This window comes from Phaseolus vulgaris, chromosome 1 (assembly GCF_000499845.2).
Source record: "Phaseolus vulgaris cultivar G19833 chromosome 1, P. vulgaris v2.0, whole genome shotgun sequence".
In the NCBI taxonomy this organism is placed as follows: Eukaryota; Viridiplantae; Streptophyta; class Magnoliopsida; order Fabales; family Fabaceae; genus Phaseolus; species Phaseolus vulgaris.
The window spans coordinates 47082982-47109336 of record NC_023759.2 but is presented as its reverse complement, the minus strand read 5'-3'; the positions used below and the strand labels follow the sequence as shown (position 1 = coordinate 47109336).

At 33.9% G+C, this 26355-nt stretch overlaps 4 protein-coding genes across 7 annotated transcripts; 1 reads left to right on the top strand and 3 right to left on the bottom strand.

Moving 5' to 3' along the window:
* The first annotated feature begins 2066 nt into the window (after positions 1 to 2066).
* Positions 2067 to 9519, top strand: LOC137814805 (SWR1-complex protein 4). The gene is given in 17 exon segments (XM_068617716.1): positions 2067 to 2326; positions 2420 to 2506; positions 2599 to 2664; positions 3019 to 3078; positions 3165 to 3221; positions 5238 to 5367; positions 5485 to 5552; positions 5629 to 5721; positions 5817 to 5864; positions 6574 to 6735; positions 6988 to 7098; positions 7998 to 8093; positions 8255 to 8338; positions 8340 to 8494; positions 8594 to 8628; positions 8742 to 8809; positions 9032 to 9519. Coding segments are annotated over 16 exon segments (1389 nt in total). The 5' UTR covers positions 2067 to 2215; the 3' UTR covers positions 8768 to 8809; positions 9032 to 9519.
* Positions 9520 to 10679: 1160 nt separating this feature from the next.
* LOC137814809 (nifU-like protein 1, chloroplastic) lies at positions 10680 to 12643 on the bottom strand. The gene is made up of 2 exons (XM_068617721.1): positions 11946 to 12643; positions 10680 to 11118 (listed from the first exon to the last, which is right to left on the bottom strand). Exons 1-2 carry the CDS (start codon positions 12411 to 12413, stop codon positions 10930 to 10932), a joined length of 657 nt encoding a protein of 218 aa, XP_068473822.1. The 5' UTR covers positions 12414 to 12643; the 3' UTR covers positions 10680 to 10929.
* Positions 12644 to 13668: 1025 nt separating this feature from the next.
* On the bottom strand, positions 13669 to 18043 carry LOC137814804 (probable pre-mRNA-splicing factor ATP-dependent RNA helicase DEAH2). 3 transcript variants are annotated; one of them, XR_011081681.1, is made up of 7 exons: positions 17616 to 18043; positions 17213 to 17415; positions 15588 to 16672; positions 15062 to 15293; positions 14728 to 14966; positions 14486 to 14604; positions 13669 to 14176 (listed from the first exon to the last, which is right to left on the bottom strand). XR_011081681.1 is itself a non-coding variant. In XM_068617714.1 (7 exons), exons 1-7 carry the CDS (start codon positions 17889 to 17891, stop codon positions 14050 to 14052), a joined length of 2175 nt encoding a protein of 724 aa, XP_068473815.1. In that variant the 5' UTR covers positions 17892 to 18043; the 3' UTR covers positions 13669 to 14049. The 3 variants fall into 3 exon arrangements, 1 of the variants encoding a protein (XP_068473815.1); XR_011081682.1 differs by having other exon boundaries at positions 15062 to 15287; XM_068617714.1 differs by having other exon boundaries at positions 15062 to 15187.
* Positions 18044 to 21516: 3473 nt separating this feature from the next.
* Positions 21517 to 25849, bottom strand: LOC137814803 (uncharacterized). 2 transcript variants are annotated; one of them, XM_068617713.1, is made up of 7 exons: positions 25730 to 25813; positions 25295 to 25347; positions 24853 to 25187; positions 23865 to 24309; positions 23172 to 23470; positions 22337 to 22699; positions 21517 to 21792 (listed from the first exon to the last, which is right to left on the bottom strand). In XM_068617713.1, the coding sequence occupies exons 3-6, from the start codon at positions 25153 to 25155 to the stop codon at positions 22361 to 22363; spliced, it is 1386 nt and encodes a 461-aa protein (XP_068473814.1). In that variant the 5' UTR covers positions 25156 to 25187; positions 25295 to 25347; positions 25730 to 25813; the 3' UTR covers positions 21517 to 21792; positions 22337 to 22360. The 2 variants fall into 2 exon arrangements, with proteins under 2 accessions (XP_068473814.1, XP_068473813.1); XM_068617712.1 differs by lacking the exon at positions 25295 to 25347 and having other exon boundaries at positions 25730 to 25849.
* Between the last annotated feature and the right edge of the window lie 506 nt (positions 25850 to 26355).

Below are 26355 nucleotides of genomic sequence, written 5' to 3'. Positions count from 1 at the left end.
CCTCTATTTGTCTTCTCAACCATTTATGTCAATGGTCACCTTCTCGCAATCATGTGCTCCACTCCCAAGCCTCCGACAACCAAACTTAGCTACCATTATGGTTAGTGATAAATTTTGTTTTAGGAAAAGTTGAAACGTATTAAGGTGATTGACAAAAAACCTAAGATGGTGTGAGACCTTTGAAATGTCACATTTGTGGAGGAAGATGATTAGGATTGAGATAGAAATGAGAGATAAGGTTTGATTGCGAGTGATGACGAGACTCTGACGTTAAAACATGTGTGCACAAGAGTGTCACGCACACTTGTCATATTATCATCAATTAATGTCGTTCATGCGAGTTTAACATAAATGACCAAATTATACCTTTAAAATACTTTGGGACCAATTTTTTTTTTTAAAAAAAACCACTATAATAAATTGAACATTACAAAAAATGTATGTATTCCTAATATCTACTAGTGATAATTAAAATTAGTTGAGAAGATACAAACTTTAAAAATTAAATAATATTAGTTAAGATTCAAATGATAAGAGACACTAACCACTTATAAAATACATATCTCGTGGTGAAAAAAAAAAGCTCAACTTTAATGCTCTAAATTCAATTCATTCAAACTTTTATAGTAGAATAATAATCTCATCTACAATTTTCTAAGTGGTAAACATTTTCTTAGCCTTGAATTATAAGATAAAAATACTTAAATATCATGTCGGTAGATTGTTAACCATATGAAAATTCCCAATAATGAATTATAATATAAAAATACTTTGATATTCAACTGGTAAATTTCCAATATTATACAATCAACCAATATTGAATCTTAAGATGAAAAGGTTTAAATAACATGCTGTCAGAAAAGATAGATAAGCATTAAAAACTAATTGATGACAATGTAGTATGCATTTTAGTCTTAAATATACACGTCTTTGATTTTTTTACCATTGTAGTACAATCTTGTTATGATATTGTTAAAGACAAATTTAAAGATGATAAGACATAAAATTTAATCTTATATTATTTTAACTAACACTCGCGGATTAATAATAGCAAACAAAACAATTTTGGTTCGTTTATTAAAAGCTACCTAGTGTGAAGGAGGTAGGCGTAGGAGATAATATAACATTTTAACAAAATTTATTAATAAATGAAATATATCCACTTAAAGATGATGAAATTGTAAATTTAATATTTTTTATTAAAACATATAAAGAATAATTGTGTCGTAAAGACAAGAAAAAACCGATTCATGATTATGAAACAGTGAATAACAATAACTAAATGTTGAGTTCAATAATTTCTTCTCAGAATTTGTGACGAGTAGATAAAAACCATTTTATTTTTCATAATTTCATAGTAGGTATATCATTGTTTTATTTATATGTTCAATAATTTACGATACTTATACTCTATATAACATAGATACGGATATGGACACTGACGCGAACACGGATACGGACACAAAGATACGTATAATCTTTAAAATGTAGTATATGTGGACACAAATCTATATATTATATAATTTTAAATTATATAAATTGAAAATAAATATTTATGTGCAAAAGTATGTTTCAGATTCTGTTGGGAGCAGAAAGATATCATGACTAGTTCAAAAAAATTTGTTCATTATTTTTATAATTATAATAAAAATTTATACAATAAATTCGAGTTTTTAAAATATTATTGTATTTATATATTTTAAAATTGTGTTAGAACCATGTTAGAATTTTCAAAAATCCAACAAATATTTTTTGAATTGAACACTTCACTGATAAGTGTCTTACGAGTGTCGTATAAATGTTGACACTAATACGTATGTTCGAGACATGGATACTCCATTTCAGAAAAGTGTCTTAAGTCTCATATATATGCTTTACTTTTCAAATTTTTTATCACATAAATTATTTCAAAGTTGTTGAATTAATAATTAATAGATGTATATTTTTTACTCCCAGGAATTATAGTAATATAACATAACATGCTTGGTGAAGAAAAAATGGCATAGTATTTTTCATTGGAAAATGGAGAAACCTAGTAAGGACAAGGAAAGTAATACGACGTCGTTGCCATGTCCATTCTAAAATTTTAATATGACAGTGAAGAAAGTGAGAGGGAAAACTGAAACGGGAAGAACAAAGCTGTTTAATTCCCCCAAATTCCATACTTGATCCTGAAACCCTAACTAGTCCATAACTGTGTGTATAATTGTGAATTATGGATGCCAAAGATATTCTGGGATTGCCCAAAAATTCATTTCCCCCTCTCGAGAAGAAGTCTCGGCCTCCCAAAGAGTCTCAAAGAAAACCAGATGGCATTTCGCGCGAGGTACCTATCTTTCTCAATTTCAACAATAAAAATGTTATGTTAAAGATTTTGTTTATGGTCACTGCATTCAATTCAATTGATTTTTATCTGTAGGTGTACGCGCTTACTGGTGGATTGGCCCCTCTTATGCCTGCAATTGAAGCTTCTCAATTGAAGAAAAAGACTCCTCCTCTCGAAAAGGTTGTTTCTTCTTTTTATTTTGTTTTGGCAATGCTCAATTACTTCAGTGATTTAATTTATTGAGTATTTTCATATTTTTCTTGCTTCTTCAGATCACCTGGCAGTGGCTTCCTTTCACCAACTCTGCTCGTAAAGATAATCTCCAACTTTACCACTGGGTCAGAAATAGTCTTAGTATAATTTTATATATTCTGTGGGTTAAAATGTTGAATTATTTCCTATAGTTGTTTCCATTTTAAGTTTTAGTTCCTGAATGGCACACATGCATAAAAGTTGAGCTATGTTACTGGTGTTAACACTGGAGAAATCTTTTAGGTGGTATAATACTGTTACAAAAAATCTTTCGTGGTGGTGATAATCTGCTACAAAAGTTTGTCTAGGAACTAGGCATCTAGTTATCTTGTATATGGATTAACACATAAAATTGAGACAAGTACACGGGCCAAACAAAAAACTCAACCCTATTCGTGATTATGAGCATACGAGTAATTGCAATTTGTCTTATAAATCAGGTACGAGTTGTCAATGGTGTTCCTCCTACGGGCGACTATTCTTTTGCCAAGTATAATAAGGTAAATGCTTTGCGCTGCTTTGCTTTTGAATTTGGTTTTGGTCAATATTTGTATAATTGAATGTTAGTTTACATGCTGTGGTACAGGCAGTTGATGTGATCAAATACACAGATGAGGAGTATGACAAGTTTTTGACAAATCCTGTAGGTATCATGTCTAAATATATATTTTTATAGAAATTTATGAATGATTTTCTCAAACTATAATGTTTTACCCTTTAAATTTATTTGTGTTAACACCATGGTAGTATCACACAGGACATAATGCAATACTACCACTTTGATATGATTTGGAAGTCTGGTGATGCAAATTGTTTAGTTGGTTGGGTGGGGGTTTAGGGTTCACATATGAACCAAAAAAAAAATGACAAGGAAGGTAAGTTTGCTGGTGGTGGGCCATTATTACCCGGAGATGTTAAAATATCCTAACCCTTAAAATCTCACTGTTGTCGTTAAAAATTCTTACGGGACTATTTAAATAGAAGACTTAAGAGTATATGTGCTGTCTCGTTATATATTTTTATTCTATCTAGATTTTCACTTTTCACTGACTGACTTGATTTTCTTACTTTTAAAATAAGTCCACATTATCCTTTTATATCAATGTTATACAACCTTCAAGTATCACTTGATGTCATCCCTCTCCACTATTCTATATCTGGGTTGACATTTTAAACGGAAAAGCGCAATAGATAGGTTAGAGTTATGATATTTGTTTTTATTTCTCATTTGTTTCTTTATACCCATACATAAACACATGGTTTTGTTATTGATCATGAATCTTACGATCCCCTAGATAATATTCAAAAAATAGGCTTTCCAATTCACACTTTGTATCCCAATTCAACTACCTTGGTTAACACCATTAGGTGTTACTTGCTTTTTACATATGTTGGTATTTATAAATCATAGTATTGCATATTTTTTTTTCCTGGAAGAGAAGGATATCATGTTATTTCTCTGTGGTTTCTTCAGTCATTAGTTTAACAAAATTTTGTCTTACAATATTGATGGATTGGTAGACAACTTTTAATGGTGAGATAAGCAAGCGTGCCTAGGACCTGGAGGATTTATGGTAGGAGAAACATAAAAGAAAAACAGCAATATTTAGTTTGGTTTGTTATGTTTTCTGTTTTGGCTTGTGAGACCACCAATAGTGGGAGATAGGGAAGGAGTGAGCTGCATGTATTCATGGATTTCTTTTTCTGTAATTACTCTGGGATTCTAGCTTGGGCAGGGATGATTTTTCTAGTGGAGCACTTACGCTGTTGGCGGAGGTCATAGTTATCTTATTTATCTGTATTCAATTATGCAACTACACATATCTGTTCCCGGGTTTCCATTTCAAATCCTTGAACCTCAAGTTTAGTGTGAAATTGGATGAATTAGTGTGCCTTTTTTTTTTCTATGGATAACAACAGTAAGATTATATTAATTTGATCATCAGAATTCTGAACCATACATAACGGTACTTTGTTTAGTTTTGGCAACTGAGTCTTGGCCAAATTTCTCATTTACTTTTTCTGAGGGTGTCTCTTGTGAGAAATACCTTTTGGTTTGATGTGACAAAATTTGTTTGACTCTTGGTCTTGCCTGAGCTTATCTATACATTAATGTAAGAGGATTTAGGAAGATTTATTTCCACATCAATAGTTCGCGATGGAGTTGGTGGTTTTGGTAGAATGATACAGTAAAATGTTGGATATTTTTTGAAGCCTTTGAATTGGATAATGCTAGTAAGAGTAGGGTCAGAATTTGAATCATTGTTACCCTTAGGTTTTTTCAATCAAAAGAACCTGTCTTTTGAATTTGATAGCTAACTATACGGATGGGTATTTGGGTTCATATATTTTTCCTTACACTTTATCACGATGGTTGGTTCCAAGAACATAAAATGATTATTGGTTCCAAGGGACATATTTGTGATCAATTTGGAAGGATCTGTATCTATGAGCCTAGTTTAACTTCACATATGCTTTGTTAGTACACACTAAATTGTGCTTTTCATCTGTAAGATTGCTTACCCTTAACTGCACCTGTGCTGTGTGCTTTTCATAATTTAAAGTCAACACATGTAATATTTCATGTTAATGTTTTTTAGATCAATCTTGATCATATCTTAAGTGCATTGCTCTATTCCATTGTACTTTACATATGTAGATGTGGACCAAAGAGGAGACGGATCAACTATTTGACTTGTGCGAGAGATTTGATCTCCGATTTGTTGTAATAGCTGATAGGTTTCCATCATCCCGGACTGTAGAGGAATTAAAGGATAGATATTATAGTGGTATGTATTTGTTCAACAAATTATTATATTTTTCATGTTTCTTTTTATTATACTTTATTTTGATTTTAGGGTAATATGTTTAACGTGATTTTTCATCTCATGCCTCTTGTCATATAGTTTCGCGGGCTATATTGGTTGCTAGAGCTCCATCTTCTGGGGATGTTGCAGCACATCCTCTTGTTAAGGTGCATTTTAAAAACATGAATCTGCCTTGGGACATTGCACCTTATCATAGTAGTAACTTGTCCTTCCCCATTGTAGGAATTGTATAATGTTTCACAAGAAATGGAGCGAAAGAGAGCACTGTCCATGGTCCTCTCCCAAACAAGGCAACAAGAACGAAGAGATGAAGAGGTTTTGAATTGTTTTTTAGATTATAGTCATCAGTTTCTGCAATCTGTGTACCTTCATAGAAAATAAGGTATATTACCTACTTCTGTTTTATGCAGGTTCTTGTTGAAGCAAAAAGAATAGCTGAATCTCGCATTCCTCCCAAGGTAATTTTTTTTAAAGAATGCTTTTCTATAATGTCATTAATTACTTGTGGAGGGGGGAATTGTTATCAAGAATCAATTTCAGATGATCTAATTCTTATTTCTTGGTTACTTGTGATACAACCTTTTGACTAGTATGGTGTTCTTATTTATTTTTGTTTCACACAAAATTTTCCTGCTGTTTATCATTTCTTTTGCGCTTGGAGGTAACTAGAGCTGTGTACTCATAACCTCATTAGTTTTTAGTTTTACTGACATTAATATACATGTTGAAAGGCTGTCCTTGAATTGCTTGTTCCCAGTTCACAATTACCAATTTGAGACAGCAATATTCATGGAATTTATAAAACGTTTTCACTTTAAGATGCACAAGCACCTGTGTGTGTATGTCATTATGAATCAATCTAGTTGCTAGCTCCAGCCGAGAATATTTATTGTGCACCAAGCTCCACCTCTGGTTGTGACCCAATTCATTTATAAGGGATTTCTTTTGGTGCTATTAATGAAATGGGACCAAAACCACCATAACCCACATTGCCCTATATTGAACCATGTACTGAATGATGCCTTTGTAGATACGAGCATGTCCCCACGCCAGTGTAGGATACACTTCACTCTTTGTTTACTCATGGAATACTCTAGAAATAGACTTTAACTGAGGCCAAGTTTGGATTGTGTATTCAGATGACATGCGTTTTATCTTGTGTTTTAGGTTGCTGAAGAGTCTCAGTTGGCTGCTTCTAATGCTGGTGCAGAAGCTACAGAGAGGGCTGTCCCTGGTGAAACTGTATCTCCATCGAATGTGCAACTTCCATCAATGGTTGCGCCTTCCATATTATCAGATAATGCATCTACAGTAGCTTCTCTTCGTATGGTAAGTTCTATAGTAGGTTCCCGGTGATGCAGCCTATACCTTCTCTTCATTGACACTTCTGCTCTAAACACCTCCCATTTCCCAAAGCTCATTCTCTGCCATGCTCATCGGGAATGTTAAGACTGATATAATAATTAAAAAATTTGATCTTAGCTGATCGTACTATTTCAAATGACTATTTTGTAGAGACCATTTTCATAAATTTTTAATGCTAATATATTAAACACAGTCTAATAACTAGAAATATTTCAGCTACGTGTATATTTGAGAACATATGCACTTGAGCAAATGGTGCAAGCTGCAAACTCATCTGCTGGACTTCGGACTATCAAACGTGTTGAGCAAACCTTGCAAGACCTTGGGGTTTGTCTTTACTCACTTGAACTTTTAATACAGTTAAGATATTTCATTTGTTTGTTTGTCCCTGATATTCATATAGTATTCACTGATATGTATTTGTAACAATATATAAAGGCAAATGTGAATGAGCGAGACACCTGTTAAGGATTAAAAAATGAAAATTATTTAATGAAAATAATCGCTTTTAAGTCCTTTGTATTAATTGTTGTACTTTTCATTAAATACTTTTTTATTCCTTAACAAGTACCCTTTGGGCACTAATTAGTTCTCCCTTTGTTTTTCTCTAGGAATCTATCAGAATTGATTAACATAATTGAATGGGTTAACTTGTTAGAATAGGTATAGGTTCACATATGCATTGTATTACCTATGTGTAGGTTGATCATTACTTTTCATATATCTTTGATGTAAGGGTTCCTATAAATGAATGAATTAGCTAAGAGATGAAATAACCTCTTAGCACTTTTTCCATATTTTCTCTCTCAAGTGAACCGTTTAGGATGCTAAAGGCCCCTTCCAAACTATTTTACTGAATTAACGGTTTTTTTTTCAAAAAATGCCCTATTACTCAGCAATTTTATCTAGTCAATAGATAATAAATGCAGTAAATTAATTTCTTACACTCATCACGAAAGAGTATATCACTAGTCAGAGCTGCCTCTTTCATTCCCTTTACCTTTGTATAGGATGCAAATATTCATTACTTAAGTGGAATTTAGAGACTAAGAGAATGTGATCCCAATAATTTTAAGGGTATTCTGAAAAATAATGCAAATTGTCGACGAATTTAATGACTAACTAAATGAAATAAATTTCTTAATTGTTGTGAAGTGAGCTGTGCACAGCACACATACACACATGCTCACTTCCTTTTTAATTAGTTAGTTCTACTTTGATTGCAGGTCAATTTGAAACCAAGAGTTCCAACAAAAGCTGTTTGTGCGGAGCATCTTGAATTAAGAAAAGAAATACTAACTTGGCTTAATCTCCAGAAACAGGTATACTTGCTACTGTGGTTTTGGGGATTACACTAGTTAGAATGTCCATATGCTTGTATGCCTTTCTTAGCTTTATTTTTCTATCGGAGTTGCAACATCAATATTGGCTTGCTTTTCCCCAAATTGTTTAATTTAATTACTTGCTAAAATATTTGTTTCAGGTTCAATATAAAGAGGCAGAAGGTTCCTCTTTTCGTGATGGGTCATATGGTGAAACACCTGGCACACCTAAGGTTAGAAATCTGGCTTTTTATTTTTCTATTTCCCCCTCTATTTCTTTCCTTATTTTTGGCCTGTCCTAGCATTAACCATGAATCTGTGATTTGGAAACTACTGACAGCATTTACATCGTGCTGGGGATCAGGATCGGACGTTCGTTCCAGATGCAATGAATTTCGGAGGTAATATATTTTGTCTGCACCTGCTCTACCTAATTTCCTGTAATTGATGGCATTTTTGTTTATTTATTATTAAAACTGTGCTTATAACTGTGGCTTCAGTGGAAAGGGTTGGCAAAAAGGACCAAAAGCGCAAGGTACACTACAAAATTTGTCTATTTATTTTCTTCTTCAGTGCTTGATTCTCACTTACCTGTGGACTATTTTCCTAGCGTATTATTATTGATCTTGAAAATTATAATTTTTGCAGGCACCTGGAGCTCCATCGGCTCATAAAAGACCTAGAAAACTAAAGGCCACAGATCTCTAGTTCCTCTGGTGAGAGCTTATATTTTTCACAGATGATTCACACTGGTAGTTTGGCATCGTTCTTTTATAATTTAGTATTCATCTTAACCATTGTGTGCTTCTGTAATTAATATTTTTGCTTCAATCTTATGGTACTTGTTTCTTCAATTTTCTCTTCTACAATTGACTAGCACAACAAAGCTTGTTGATGCATTGTATTTACTGAAAAATGTTTTGTATGTTATTCACCAGGTGGCAACCGAGAAAAAAAGGTGTTTAAATTCCGAGAATTGTTTCAAACAAAATTATGAATGTGGAAACTGGCTATTAACTCAACACCTGGAAATTCTGATTGTGGTATATTTAGTCTAACTGAAGCTCTGTTTACTTCGGCCTGCAATTTTAGACTAATGCCACTCTTGGTCTTCAATGTAAAGAGAAAAGTGAGATCCCTGGATGAGTGAGATCTCCCATCTTTTGCATGTTCTCAGAAGCTGGACTTTATTTCTCATGCTGATAATGCTTTGTAGGGATACCAGGTACAAAAGTGGCTTCTTATTTAGATATGCATGTATATAAGTTTAGGAATGGGAATTCCGGATGTTCTTGAAGGCTTCTGAATGCTGAAATTGGGAGCGAATGTAACGACTGCTTCGCTTCATAAATGTTTCTAATCGTTTGCACACCAAATGAAAAAGCTGTTGTGATAATTCAAACTAAATGAAAATAGTTTATTCAAATTTATTGTTGTCTTGGAAAATTCGTGGAATAGCACAGGAACTAAGGCCAGGAGTAACTTATTGATGAATTTTTCTCTTTAATGATTTTCTTAGTTCTATATATATGCTCGACGCCTTTTCTCCGCAGACAACTCTTATCGAAGCTGCCAAAATATGAAGAGAAATACAAATTTTATGACAAGCGATAATTAAAATACGCAGACAAATAAATAAGTGATTGCCTCATAATTGGTGGGTATTCTTCAGTTTAGGAAAAGATTATTCCGTAGGTATTTCCTGCAAGCCTGTTGGTGGGTTAACAACTTAACCAGTGTAGTAATGTTTCGTTTGCTTGCATCATTGAGCTGGAAGATTTCTTTTTATACCTTCATAAATTTTTTCTGCACTTTTCCATAAATATAAAAATTCTCATTTCCTCTTCTGGTTTATGGAAAAATAATTTTCAGAATGTACAATATGAAAGTAATTTTTTGCATGATTTTTTTTTTTAATTGTATATTTTAGAAGTAAAAAATGGCTTCCAGGTTGTGTAATTTGAATTTTTATTATGCAATTGCAAACGAAACTGCATTTTAAATAATCGCTTTCTGAATGTAAGTTAATTTTTTTGAGTTCGCATACCCGGATTCGAGGGAATTAGTACTAATGCTAGAATGTCAGGAAGTAAAATAAGGAAAGCGGAGACAATTGTTTTTATAATGAATATTTACTTATTTAATATTTAAAAAAAAATATGGGATCTACTAAAGTGTGTAACAATTGTTTATTGGGAACAAAATAAACATCAAACCTCGTTAGTGATTCTTGAAGAGTGGGCACTGTGCTTCACAGTACCGGAGTGAGAAAGAAGAAATACATAAAAAAAGGCCATTTTTTTAATAATTCAATATATTTTGATTTAAAACAGGACCTCTTTTTATCTGTAATTTTATAAGATAGATTTTAGAAAAATAATAAGATTTAAGGCCCAATTTAGTTCTTAAAGGACATAAATCACTTAAGAAACTCTGAAGATTATAAACATGGAATTCTTTAGTCTTTCAATTATTTTTATCACATAATTTATCCCTTAAAAATTAACATCTATCAAATTAATTGCTTTACCCAAGACCCAGCTGCAATAAGCAGCTGATCCTCATCCAACTATATTCATACAAAAATAAAAACTAATCACAATTCAATTAAAATTTAGTATTCCAAAGAAAAGAAGAGACAATGGCATACATTAGAAGTCTAGTACATTAACCACAGAAGAAGTTTCCACCCTAAACTTTAAGATACAAACAATAAAAAGAACTGCTACATTCCCTCCATTATTGGTAACTCTACATTTTTTTTGAGGAGGATCGTTTATAAGTGGAAGACAGATTAAGGCATGGTTGAAGAGAAGGTAATGAATGAGATTGGTAGCTAGGCAGAGAAGGTAACATTGAGAATGTCTGGAAACCTCTCCTTGATGGCTGCTTTGATTCCGGATCCAATGGAGTCAGGTCCAACATACTTAACGTGGCACTCCTCACCTTCAACGGATAACACTTCTACGCTGCCTCCATAATTCTTTATGGCCGGTCTCAATATATCAAGATGACTATTCACAGCCTATTCAAACGCAATGCAAACCACAAAGGCAACAACCTTCAAACTCATTTCAACTTAATTTAATGCAAACACACTTTGGTTCCTCATGATTGCAATTGTGTATTTCAGTCAATTATGTCAATTTGGTCTCATACAATGCAAAGATGTTAAGTAAATTTCCAAGTTTCAACAGTACAACCCACCTGAGTATCAAGTATATTATAATTGTGTAAAGTTTACTCAATGCCATGTCAAAGTGCTTTCATTTCCAAGGACTAAAGTTGTCCAGTTGCTATGAACACCCAGTTGGTATAACTCAAATCTAGAGATTTTAGGATTAAGTATATTTATTTTAATAAAATAAACAAAAATACGTATTCTAATTTTTTTCAGCCATGATAATTGTGAAAAGAGTTGTAATGTAATTGACTGAAATACAGGAATTGCAATCCCATTCATAACCCACTGTCACTTTGGTTTCAAGATCCAGTAATCAAGTTTAGCAAGTCTTCTCCATTACAAGAAATTTTTTACTTATTTGATTTGGGTTGGAGGGCAATACGTAATAAAATAGTACTAGACTTACTCGAGTATCCAAAAAAAAAATCCCACGAATACTGTATGATTTTAGGAATAGGCACACTTCATAGCTTAAAAATGCAATTCTGACTACCACATGTTTGAATAAATTCTGATACACACTACGCTGAAGTAAACTCGTAAACTAAAATAATCCACATAAGTTAATTGGTAGAAATTATGTCGTATAAGGCTTTTGAAAATCAGATTATGAATCTTAATTTTTCTATTATATGCTTCGTTTCACGGTGCAAATGAATAAAACGGACCTCAACGGTTGTATACTCGGGTGGCTGATCGTAGACTTGGCGAATGTCCTTAACGGCATCTCCGAATTTTTCCTTAAGAACGCGCTCGATCCCCATCGTCATGGTTGTGGTGGAGCTGGGGCAGCTCTCGCACGCTCCTTGAAGACGGAGAGATACGACGCCGTCTTCCACGGAGACGACGTCGACGTTTCCACCGTCTGCGATGAGGTAAGGGCGAACATCTTCGAGAACGAGGTCGACGTTGGATACGGTGAGCTCGAATTTCTTTGCGGAGTATAATCCGGGAGAGGACTGATTCTGGTTGTGATTGGGGGAAGATGTTAATCGGATTGGAACGCTCCTTCTTCTATTTTGGTTTGGAGGGTTGAAAGTGGAAACTGAGAATTTTAGTTGAAGGCCATGGATTTGATGATTCAAGGTTGTTGTTGTTGAACGAATTGGAGTTAGAGTTGGAGCTGCCATAGCCATAAATGCAGAATGAGAAACAATCACAGGAAAGATAGAAGTGCCCCCCTATTAGCCCAACTGAGTTTGGGTTTGGGCTTTTGGTCTTTCGGGCTCCTTCCAACCGGCCTGCTCCCATATACTAAAAGCCCATTGAGATTGGTCTCACAGTGAAAGACAAAAATACCCCTGAGCCACTATAAATTTATCACCTAGAATATAGAGAAAACATGTCTCTTTAAATTAATCACCTCTCTTAATATATAAATTTATCACCTATAATATAGAGAAAGCATGCCATTGTGGTCCATTGCTGAATAATAATTCAATCCAATACAAAGTAATCAATATGTGGATATGGTGTCATGATTCCCATTGAACGGAACTCTTCATTTCCAGCCACTGAACCTACAACGGACCCTGATACTTTACTGCACACAGTAAAAAACGCACTCTTAACATACAAATAAAATAATATTTTACCTATTTTCATTTTAATTTTTAATTAAAAATATTATAATATTATTATAATAGGATTGTTGAATAGTATTATTTACTGTATGCATGCAGTGTTAACAAAACTTTTTCTACCTACAATTCTCTTCACCATACAACATAGTCGAGCAATGATTCAAAAAACTTTTAGATTCTGCATTTTGAATGATCTGAATGAGTTTAGGGGTTTATAATCTTTACTTCCTAATAACATCCTGTTTATAAATTCAAATATGCATGCCACACGAAAAAAATGCCAAGATGAAGGGCAGTCAGGTTCATCGTTGTGTCCGTGAAGTGTCAATCTAACATTATTTTGAAAGTAACTGTTTAGTAAATCACATTTTACCTTCTAATCGTAAGAAGAAGAAAACTCTTCAACCAAACTGCTAAAAGCAGCTGCAATAGCTTTCCTAAACAGGTTCTTAAAAGACCAAGCTCTGAAAAGAACCTGTTCTAATGTCATTGGAGTTCGCTTTGGCATTCAATAATTCTTAAAATTAAAAACCAACACTTATACAAGACCAAGCTCTTAACTAGTAAAAAAAACGATATAATAACTAAATTGCTATTTTAAGTTGTCAAAAAGTAAAGTTCAAACAAAAAATATTGAAATGTTGTCTATTCATAAAATCCTTGCGATAGAACAAAACTTATAGAAAAATGACAAGTAACTTGTGGAGCATAAAGAAATTAAGAATCTTGTGTAGTTGCTTATAAGAATCCCATTGTATATGCTCTAAGTAACAATATAAGAAATAATAAAGAACAACAGCCAAAAAGATAAATTAGAGTGATAATAAACACTCCCGGCTAAGTATTATATGATACTATCAGTGAAATAATGAACGCAGGATCCAAGCATTTATGATGGGCATCTATCCTTTAACGACACTAAAATCCAGAAACAAATATGGACTTACGGTACAACAGAAGACGGACGGTGATCAAAAAAATGTTCACTATTACTCTAGCAATGGTACAAGAAACTTATAGCTCATTTTTAACTAAACTACTACTGACAATCAGTATTCCTTTCAGAATTAATAATAAAGGGTGGGTGGTAAAAGGCAAGAGCTACGAGGAATCATGATCTCAGACTCAGAGACAGACGAGGAAATAATATCCAATCCAAATCCAAAAATAGTGTGGATGGCTACGACTTTTATCTGCGGCTCCTGGTTTGCTCCTTCTCCTTTTCTCGGCTCTTGTAAAGTTTCTCTAGAACACGCTTTGCCTCACATTGGGGGAAATTAGACAAATCATAGTAATGTGGTGCTATATCAACCAACCTGTTTAAATGAGAGTTGCATGTCAGGAATGGGAAAAAACTACACAACCCAAAATCATTTTAAGAAAAAACACTACGCTATACAAATCCAACTGCCTCCCCTATAAATTCTGATGATGTACTTGAGTCACAAATTGCATCTGTCTGAATACTATATTTAAATGTTCACATCGTGCAGTTTCCATTTTAATTGAACACAATTTCCCATTTTCATCAGAATTTCACTTAACATCACAAAACACCACAAGCATTAAAGAATTTGCATCTATGATGGTACAACGATCAACAACCCATAAACAAAGAATCTTACCATTCCCCTCGTATGTCTGTAACAGTCCGAATAAAGTTCCGACTGGTAAGAACATATTCATTATAAATTACCCATTCAGGCTTGTGGTCCAGGCAATTTGATGGATGCAAATGCACCACCTACGAACAGAACATAAACATTAGAAACCATAAAAGTACAATACTACAGCTGACAGTCTAGCTCCAATGATAATAAATGAAAAGACATATGACGAAGACAAAAAGCAGTTCATCTTAACAAACCTGGTTGTCTTTCACCGTCAAGTAGTGACCTGTACGCTCCAAATGAGCTACCTGCATGAAATACCCAGCCAGCATAGCTTTTCTTATGTTGACATAGTAGTCGCGGCTATTAAAGTCAGTGCTGCATTGCTTCAGATTAAACCGGGCCATGATACGAACTAATTGTTGTCTAACATTATCAGCTGATTTTAATGCCCTATGATTTACAAAGTTATCATAGCACCAAGAGGGATCCTCATCTGAGAAAACATTTACAATTAACAGAGTTAGTACAAAAAAATCTATAATTTAACCTCTTGAATAAAAATAAGAGTTACCAAAAATAACTACTTACTATTTTGCTTGTATGCGTGATAGACATTCAACAGCGTGAGGTGATCTCCATCAATGTGCCCGAACCTAGCTTTAGCTTCATCCGCAGCTTTTTGTGCCTCCCTAGGCCGGACAAAGCAATTGGGTACTAAAGAAAGAAATTGATTATCACAGAAGGAGGTCCAAGGTAGGTCAGCAGATGCATAGAGGCGAGACCACACCATTTGCTTCATGAGAATACTGAGAAACTGCAACTAATGCATCAGCACTTACTTAGAATCCTATGGTGCATGCCAACCGGGGGCATGGAACCCAGAGAAGACAGTTGCTGATGACAACCTAAAAAGGACACTAAACTGACCACATACAAGTGCAACTAAGCACGTGTGTAAGCAGTCAAACATCCCCCAACATATTCACAAGATTATCCTCTTGCACAAGCACAACAGTAGGGAGTCCATTTCAAAATGGATCCCAGCATAACTACATTGCCTTAGCATTATGGGGGATACTGGACAGACTAAAAAAGTAATTAAATAAAAGAATACCTGAAAGCATGGCAGAAACTGACAGAATCTCATTTGAACAGTTGAATTCAGGACTGACAACGAGCATCTTTGACATCTGTGGATCCAAAGGAAATTCACTCATAATTTCACCTAGCTTAGTTAAGTTACCATCATCATCCAGTGCACCCAAGTAATTCAACACCTCCAATGCACGCATTAAGGTCTCAGGAGCAGGCGGGTCCATGAAATCAAAATGCACTAAATCATCTATGCCCAGTTTTTTCAAAGTAAGAACTGTATTGGCAAGATTTGATCTTAAAATTTCTGGATAGGTCTGTGGCTGAAGATCGTTATTGAAACTTCTCTCTGTGTAAAGTCTAAAGCATTTCCCTGGTTGAGTTCTTCCAGCACGCCCAGATCTCTGATGTGCACTGGCTTTCGATATTGGTGATACTAATAAAGACTCCACACGAACTCGGGGGTTATAAACCTTCTGCTTAGCAAAACCAGGGTCAATGACATAAACAATACCATCAATTGTCAAGGAAGTTTCTGCTATGTTTGTTGAGACCACAATCTTCCTTCCAGGAGGTCCACCCTCCTTCAGTGGAGGTGGTGGTGGCTCAAAAATCCTCTGCTGCATAGCTGGAGGAAGGGTAGAATACAGGGGTACCACTTTGACAGGGCCCACCTGATCTCCCAGATTAGAAATTTCTTTTGTTATTTTGCGGCAAGCATCTTCTATCTCTTCCTCTCCAGTCAGAAATACAAGTATATCTCCAGGTGGTTCACACATGTGTATCTGTACCACTGTCCTAATGCCAGCCTCCAAGTAATCCCTTTCAGGATCCTGAGTATAGAAAATTTCAACAGGATGTAGCCTTCCAGGAACTTTCATGAGAGGGGCACCAAAAAAATAGCCCTGAAACTTTTCAGCTTCAAGAGTAGCACTCATAACAACCAACTTCAAGTCAGGTCTATTTTTAAGCACTTCTTTCAGAAGGCCAAATAACACATCAGTGGCCAATGTCCTCTCGTGAGCTTCGTCAAGAATAATAACCTTGTACCGCTCCAAAAGCGGATCAGTCATTGCTTCCCTTAAGAGCATACCATCGGTTAGATACCTGCAAAACAAAACACCTCCACTTGTGAGACTAGATGAAACAATGCAGAAAGAAAACAAAAATATAGACAAGGCATATAGAATTAATAAAAAATATTGTGCCCTTCATATTTCCAGAACAAGAGCAAAAGACCAATCCAATACATAGTTTTGGTAGGAGGAAAATGATGGGGAAGGGCTGCCCCCCCCACAATATTCTTGTGGGGGATATGGAAGGGGAAAAGTATTAAAGTAAATTCATTTTTAAAATATCCCACCCTTCAAAATTAAAACCTTTCCTCTCCCTCCTCTCAATCAAACATAATATCCAATTAAAATCCCTCGCGTCCTCAGTGTCGAACCAAACAGACCCTTAAGACATGGATATCTTTTAAGTGGCTAATATGTTTTTCAGACACAAGGAGCTAGTGTGTTCTTGTTCACGGGGGCGAGTTAATAATAGAAAACAATATAATAGCAAGCTAAAGAGCTAGGATCCTTGACCACGGGGCGTGTTAATAATAGAATAATAAAAAACAATATAATAGCAAGCTAAACATACTTCAAAACTGTCCTCGCACTACTGCAGTCTTCAAATCTGATGCTGTAACCAACCTCTTCCCCAATGGTTACATCCATCTCTTCAGCCACACGACGCGAAACTGACATCGCAGCCACTCTCCGAGGCTGAGTGCACGCAATCATCATCTTCCTACGCTTATCTGGTGTCTCTAACTGGACAGCCTCCAAAACAAACTGAGGAATCTGCAACCCCAAGAAACAAAAAAATAAAACTTCCACAAATTAACGACATACACACATAGGAAAACCTAGATAAGACAATTATCGTCCTAACATTTGTCTATCAAAAACTTACATTAAAAAATGCCCTAAAACACACTACAAAACATTATGACACCATGTATAACCAATCTTCAAAAATATATAAGTTGAACGAAACAAACCTGTGTGGTTTTTCCACTACCAGTTTCACCGACAAGAATCAAAGTCTGGTTATCTTTGAGAACCTTTAAGAACTCTTCTTTCTGGTGCCAAACGGGAAGGGTTTTTCTCTTCTCCAAAATCTCGAAGTACCTTTGCGTGTAAGGCCTCGCGTTCCAGTGATTGATGAGAGCATTGGCGACGCTGTTATTAGCGCCGCCATTGTATTTCGCAATCTTCGCCACTGAATCGTCTACAACGTCAAACAAGCTCACCTTCCTCTTTCTTTCCATACCCATGAAATTGAAAACCCTAATTTCCCAACCTCGATCCGTCCAAAATGGAGTTGGAACGAAGGTGCGATTGCTAGGGCTTAGCTTTTGTGTGCAATTATAAAACGATCAGACCTAATGGTAATGGCTAGCGAGGAAGATGAAATCTCTGTAATTACAATTCAGCCCAAGGTTTTTCATTATTTTATTATCACTCGGCCCAATAGACGTCTAATTCTTTCCTACACAGGCCCAACCATTTTTGGATCAAATAGTCCTCTTTAGCAGATATATCTTTTCGCACTCCCGTAATTTCTTTATGCATCTCCATATATATAAAATTTCAATTTTACCTTATGAAAAAATGACTTTTAGATTTTATAATTTGCAAGTTAATTTTTTTTATAAATTTTTTTATGTATCGTATATTCCAAAAGTCACTTTTACTTCTAGATATATACTTTGAAAGCTTTTTTTACCGTAATTTTTATATTTAGATAGTACCATCCTCTGAAATCTTTTTTATTATCAGATTGTGCAATTTAAAGTTTTTTTTTCATGAAAAAAATCAAATTATGTAATTCAAGAATCTTTTGGACTGTATAATTTGAAAGTTATTTCTGAAAATTGTGTAATTTAAAAGTTTCTTCTAAATTAGGGGATGAAACTGACAAAGAGTGCTTTGGAAAGTGATGCGGAAAAAAATTACCTCTCTACCTTATGAGACTCTACATAACAAATAGCAGACCAAACAAAATGGGATTGTTGTCTTTTGCATTTGAAAAGTACAAACTTAATGCAAAATTCAAAGCGAATTCCATCTAATATATTAAAAAATCTCCATTAACCGCACTTATTTTTGTAAAAAACATGGATATAAATATAAAAATTATATTGGTAGCTAGTATAATGTAATTTATATAAAGTTGGTTGTAAATTCTATTAATTATTAAGAGAACGATTCAATAAATCATCTAATCTTATTCAATAGTAAATAGATATCTACTTGTTGTGTTTTAAATTAGAAATATACAAACTTTAAAAATTAGATAATATTAGTTAAAATTTAGAAGATTACAGACAACTAATTAAGACTTGTAAAATATATATCTCGGAATGAGTATAGTTATTGATTTGATATTATTTAAACTTTGAACTAGAAAAATAATGTTCACATTGGAATTAGGTAAAACTTGTTTTACTTTCACAAGATAAAACGTTATTTCTACGAAAAGTACAACTAGATCAAATGGAGAATAAGTTATCACCCAAATGGATTGGACATTATAAGATTCACCAAATGCTCGACAACTATGCCTACCAGTTTAAAATGTTGAACTAAGGGTTGATTCCATAGACATGGAATGTCACAAATCTGGACTTTTATTTCAGTTCAAATATTGAAATGGTGTGGAACTTTTTATTTTTTGTTTACATCAATTTTAATTTTGGAGAATGACTTTAATTTTAAAGAATGACTGTTTCAGTAAAACTTGTTGTTATTCTTTGATTGTCATTAGGTTTGATATTATTTAAACTTTGAACTAGAACAATAATGTTCACATTGGAATTAGGTAAAACTTGTTTTACTTTCACAAGATACAACGTTATTTCTACGAAAAGTACAACTAGATCAAATGGAGAATAAGTTATCACCCGAATGGATTGAACATTATAAGATTCACCAAGTGCTCGACAATTGTGCCTACCAGTTTAAAATGTTGGACTAAGGGTTGATTCCATAGACATGGAATGTCACAAATCTGGACTTTTATTTCAGTTCAAATATTGAAATGGTGTAGAACTTTTTATTTTTTGTTTACATCAACTTTAATTTTGGAGAATGACTGTTTCAGTAAAACTTGTCGTTATTCTTTGATTGTCATTATTATCGCTTGATTGAAATTTTGTTGACCAATCACACTCCTAACTTGGTTGGTTGGATTTTGCTGGTCAATCACACCGCATATCGACTAGATGATTTTTTTGTTTTGTTGATGACCCGCACCCTAGGTCAATTGGTTTAATTTTTTGTTGATCAATCCAATTGGTTGAATTTTATTAAAATTATTGAAATACAAAGTTTTAAAAATAGATAATATTAATTAAGACTCGAAAAATAAAAAAATAATAGAATAACTTTTTATTAACATGTGACTCAACTTATGGACCATTTAAACTTCAAACTATAATGAAAATAAAACAAATAACTTATTATTATCTGTTAAAGGATTTTTTTTTATATAATATATAAATCCCATAAAGTTATGTATCAAGTATTATGTTCATTGAGAGGTTTTTTTTTTCTTTACACAATTTGGGAGTGTTTAATAGTCCATTTGTGATTCTACAATAGTCCATTAATTTGTCATTGATTCGAACGTCCCAATTTTTTTTATTTTTTAAGAACATTTGAAATTATATAATCCATAAAATATTTCGAGATCCATAAGTGTTTTCATGATTTGAAAAATTCAAAAACAATTTAAAAAATATAGTTTACATTATTTAATCCAAAAATTTATCATTCTCATAAATCTAAAAATAACTTTCTTATTATATAATATGAAATATTTTTTTTAAAATAATATTTTAAATTATATAATCCATACGTTTTTTCCAAATTCGATCTAAAAATTAATTCTGGATCCAAAAAGGATTTTCAGAAAGATACCCACATTTCATACATTTTAAAATTTTTACAAAAGAAATTTTTGGAATAAAAACCTATGGAATCCCGCAATAATGTATAGAGGTGCTTGAACAAGCAACCTCTTTATTAACTTCTTTTCCCTCACAATTTAAAAAATACTTCAAAAATCAATATCTTTGCATAAGAACCGAAATTGGATAGATTAATGTGGATAACACATGCATCGTGCAAATAGACGATAGAAAAAATACGAAAAATCCTAGTAAAAATTGCTAAAACGAACTTTATTTTGAAATGTTTAAAGGTATCTATAGTCCTTATAAATGTAGCTCAATCCTTAGTCCAAATTTATCCTTTGTTTAGCAGTTAAATTTGATAAGAATCAGCTTTAATATATTCTTTTCAGAATATACTAAACTTGAACAAAAGAAGACGCAATAAAATAAAGACTAATGTTTGAAACTGATTTTCAAAGGAAAAAAAAATGCAGCGTGATTTTAGAAATCTTTACAATATAAAATCTCGGAGAATTTACCACTGCATGAACAATTAACTAAATCCCAATCATGCAAGACTATTTGCAGATGGCAATGATCTAACTTCAAGATTTAATCGCAGTTACAACACTTTTGTTTTTCCAAATGAACTATAATAAACTCAAATCTAAATCACCTCATACTCGTGAAGTAATCATTTATGGCCAGAATTTGAATATTAAGTCGGCAACGACCCCTGAGGCAATTGAACGTTCTACACCATTTTTTTTTCTATTCATTCACGTTCTTCGAAAATACTTGCCTTAAATTGTAATTACAAAATTCACGACTTTAATGCCAAGCTTGCGACTAAAAATAAGCACGTCTCGATACCAATTATTATAGAAAACCATTTTGTTGTGGGTAAAATCATTCGATACTAAGAAATTTATGAACAAACAAACCTAGAGTTCAATATCCCAGCACACCATAAGTACCCTATAGGGTACACCAAATACCTGCGTGGTAACAAAACGTAAATTCCATTCTACTAAAATCAATCAATCAATCTTTCAAAGGATCTTTCGTAACACAATCCAAGCTGCAGTAGCACGTAACCAGTTAAGGATAATAACCCAACGCATCACAGCTAACAGCAAAGTTCTTAACAAGACTGAGCAACTATATTTCAAACGAAAACTGGATTCGTAACCGAAACGAATGTCCTAAGATTAACCAACATGCTTACCTACCTTATGTCCTCCAGTGCATTAAACTGCCTACTCGAGCAATCTGGACCCTGAAATTTTTTTCAAGTAAAATTAAAGCTTATGACGGAAAAACAAAAAAAAATCTGCAATTTCCACTTTAACAAACTGCAATGACATCTTTGCCAACTAAAATCTATGGTCTTTACAAAATTAGCCCCTTCTGTGTGACAATATCACACAGCGGGTCCTTAACACAACCATATACTACTAAATGAAATTAAACAGAATAGCAATCCAACCCTGAGCCAAGATCCATATGACCAAATCTGATTAGTGGTGTTTAGACAACAAGTTTTACTGTACAGTTGAGAGGGACCAAATGATCTAGACTAAAATATTAGATTCTATTTTTAGGTAGGTTTGACAGACTAAGTAGAATAACTCACTACTAAATGAATTAAACAGAATAGCAGTGCAACCCTGAGCCAAGATCCATATGACCAAATCTGATTAGTGGTGTTTACTAAAATGAGAATAAATTTTACTGTACAGTTGAGAGAAACCAAAAGATCTAGACTAAAATATTAAATTCTATTTTTAGGTAGGTTTGACAGACTAAGTAGAATAACTCACCACTTGATTGATATCTAGAGAATTTTAATATCTGTTGTAAGCTTTTCCAAAATCTCCACGCCTATGAAATTCACCAAAATTATCATGAGGCCTAGTAGTATAAGTTTCCATATTGTCTGAGAACCTGTTCCTTGAATCCAATGGTAAATTGGCCCCAGCATAGGGAGGAGGATTGACAGAGGACCCATCATATTCAGGAAAGCTCTGCTGTTTAAAACCTCGATAACCAGATGACATCTGTTGAACTGCCTGTTGTTGACGCCTCTGCGCATCATGCTGAAGAAAATCTTCCCACTGTTTTGCATGTGTTGCCCTTACCAAGCCAACTTTGCTCATGTACTTCTCCCTCAAATCTCTAATAGCCTTCCAGCGATAAAATCAACATTAAAAATCATGAATTGGTAGTATTAAACGAGCAAAAGAATAATATTTAGTGAAAATTAAAATCACTGAACTAAGGAAATAGCATATCTTCCAATTTTACCTTTCCTCACTTGCAAAACCAACGTATAAAGATAATAAAAATTTGCTATACAAGCTAATTGGCAAGAAATCACAGAACCCAAGTTCAACTTAGTTACAACCAGTAGCCTTTTACCAAATATTAGTCTCATAATCAAAGCACAAATACTAGCAAAAGCACTGAAGATGATTATTTATGACTCCACTAACATAACTGAAATAAAAATATCATCACACAAAATACGCAGTTGGTTAACCTAATTCCCAATAATACCAACGGTTTCAATCGTTTTCAGTAACATGGCACGTGCAAGAATGAAGGATTGTTAATTATTATTAAGATGTCCAAATTACACGCATCAAGTAACCATACCTCACGATGCTTGAAATTTTCTTCATCTTCTTCTCTGTCTCGAATTTTCATTAGCTCTGCTGCCTCATTCTTATACTCCAACTCTAATTCTTCCAAAGTCTGTGGAGAGGCATTGAAATCAAACTGATGACCAGGCTGGATACCAGATTCTCTTCTATGAGAATCCCACCCATCATTCCTATAAGCACCCATGTTTTGATTGCGACCATCAAAAGAACTATATGAGTTTCCTGTAAAAGGGGCATGTCTTGGAGATCTTGACTGGCTTGATCGACCTCTAGCTCCACTATTTCCATAAGCTTCATGAAATGAAGAGTATGTTAAGCACTTGAGTCAAGATGCCAACATAGATGATTTGCTTTAATTCAACAAATTGCACTTGATTCAAGATGCTAACATAGCTTTAATTCAAAAACAATCTCTATATTCTCATACTGAAACCATGGGAGCCAATCCTTTCAGTAAATATGTTCGTAATGGAGGAAACGCTTCAGGACGGAGATAATGCTTGAAGGCTAAGAACTTACCTCTTGCTGCAAGTAAATGACAACCAAGAGCAAAATGAATACAGTGCGGGCCCTTCCAGGATAAATTATACTATAAAAGTAGTACTATACAGAATTCTATCAAGCTCTGAACATGAGATTACCAGCTTTCTAAGGATGCTGTAAACATATCCTATGCTGTCCCTACCTTGTGGAGAACCTCTAGCAAACTTTTGAACATCCTCCCGGATTCGGTCTTCAACAGCCCTCTCCTGCCTACCAAACCTTTGTTGAAACTGAGATGTATTTCGTGGTCCAGAATGAGACCTTTGGGGCTCAGAGCGTTGAAACCTTGCATTAACTGGACTTCTCTCAGGTGATCTTGATCGGGTCATTTGAGAACTAGATGATCCCCTTTGATCACCCTCCTCTCGAATCTTGTGTACCGCATCAACACCTTTTGCCATAACTAATCTATCCTTACCACTGACAATAATAAACTTTTCATCCATCTTAATTTTGCAACCAATATCCCTTTCAATCTTGCTTAAAACTTTCTCTGTGAAAAGTGCCCGTACATTTTTGTCTCTGGCAGGTATCCTTTCAAAGAAATCTTGAGACTTGCGATTTGCTCCAAGGGTAGACGGGCAGCCCTACATTGTGAAGTACAATATCATTTAACCAAATAATGAAAGTTGTGATAATAGTTTTTTCAAATTAACTAAAAATTCTATATACGAATCATGAATCATGTTCAAATACCGCGAGGCCCTAAAAAAATGATAAATAAAGTCAATCATGCAAAAATAGGAAGAGATGGCCTCCCCATTCTCTTCAAAACAATAAATAGTTAGCATGTGATTTAGTTTCTACAGCATCAACAGGAAATAAAAGAAACCGTGAATGCGAATACTAGTCCCCACTAAAAATCATAGACAATTTCTTTCCCGGGAGGTGGAAGTGGGATATTGAAAAGAAAAGAAAAAATAGGGACAACTAATATCTCTTATCCCCTCCACTCTACTGAAATACTCTTGGAACTTGTAATTGTAACAATATATAAATATCTAAAAAGTAACCACGTTAGCACTGGGCAGGTTCTGAAGTGTAATATACATTTAAGTACTTATAAAAATAGAAATGGTTGGCAGCAGAGGGTAGAATCGATAATGAAGATGTAGAGGAACTTGTCATACCTGAGTGAAATGCCCTGATTCTCCACAAAGCTTGCATATCATTTCCTCCTCTTTCCTTTTCTTCCAATTCCTTTCAGTAGCCTTCGACTTAGCCTCCCAAACCTTGGCTTCTCGGCTGGTGAAATCGGTCGGAACAGCATTAGGGTCCCGAGCTTCATCCTCCTCATCAGACCCTGCATTAGACCTCTTATTTGGTTTTGCCCTCTCTTGCGTGTTCGTAGTACCAGAACCTGGGGGGCCAGTGTACTCCTTATAAAGCTCACGAAAGTCATCATCAATATCTGGATCCGGTCTATTTGCCATTAAAAAATATAAATGCTAGCTGAATTGAACTCCTGCATTTCAAAAAATGAAGCAGAAACACTCAAATCCACTAAAATAAAGAGAAAAGCAAACAAGAAAACTAAAAGAAAAAGGTCCTCGTAACATGAATAAATTTTACCGTAAATTTCAATGAATTATGCACCGTTGTGGATCAATTTCAACTAAGTGCGACTGTAATAGAACAGATAGGTTTTAACAAACTCTATCCATAAATTAGCACACATGAAACTAACTATTAGAGCATAACAAATCAACACGGATTATGGTAAAGGAATGAGTTCGATAAACAAGCCGCGACAAACATAAATTCATGAAGAAGTGCGTAAACCAGTATTAGCAGTCCCTCGATGAACTATTGATTCGAATACACGCTCAATCGCAGAATATGAAAAACAAAATTGAGGGGGGAAATAATAAGCGTTTAAACAGCAACAACGAATGAGATTGAGAAGCGAGCATTGAAATAAAATGCACAAAAGGAGAAAAGCTATGAAGTTAATAAGATGAAGTGATATTGTTGAGATATTTGATTTGAGGAGAGAAGAAGACTTACGGTGTGGGATGAAGAAGACGATCCTCCACGCTGCAAAATGTTGATTACGTTTCCACAAATCACTGAAATGACCACATATCTACATTTTCTTTTTCTACCTAGGGTTGCATACCCAAACCCGACCCGATTTCATTTCTACAACTATAAATAAAATATTTGGAATTTAAAAAAAAATGTATAATAATTATAAACAGAAAATGTAACTCAAAAAATACACTGTAAAAAATAAAAACTCCGGATCAAACACAACAAATTTTAAAAAATAAATATATAATATAGACCAATTAATTTAGCATATATAATAATTTTTTATTAAATGATCCTACAGAATTATTTTATTCCCACTGGTATAAATTTTCTTTTAAAAATAAGTTTTATTATTATTTATAAACTAGTTAGTAGTTTTCCATTACATACACATATATGACTTAACTAGCTATACGTATTTATTAAATTACTATAAATAATGTGATATTTGATTAGAAGAATATTTATCAGTTGAAAACATATCAATAATGATATTAATTAAATATTAAAAAATAACATTTATGATTATTTTTTACATGATTAAAAATAAAACATACGTTTTTATTATCATCAATATAGTATAGGGGTATATTGTTCTT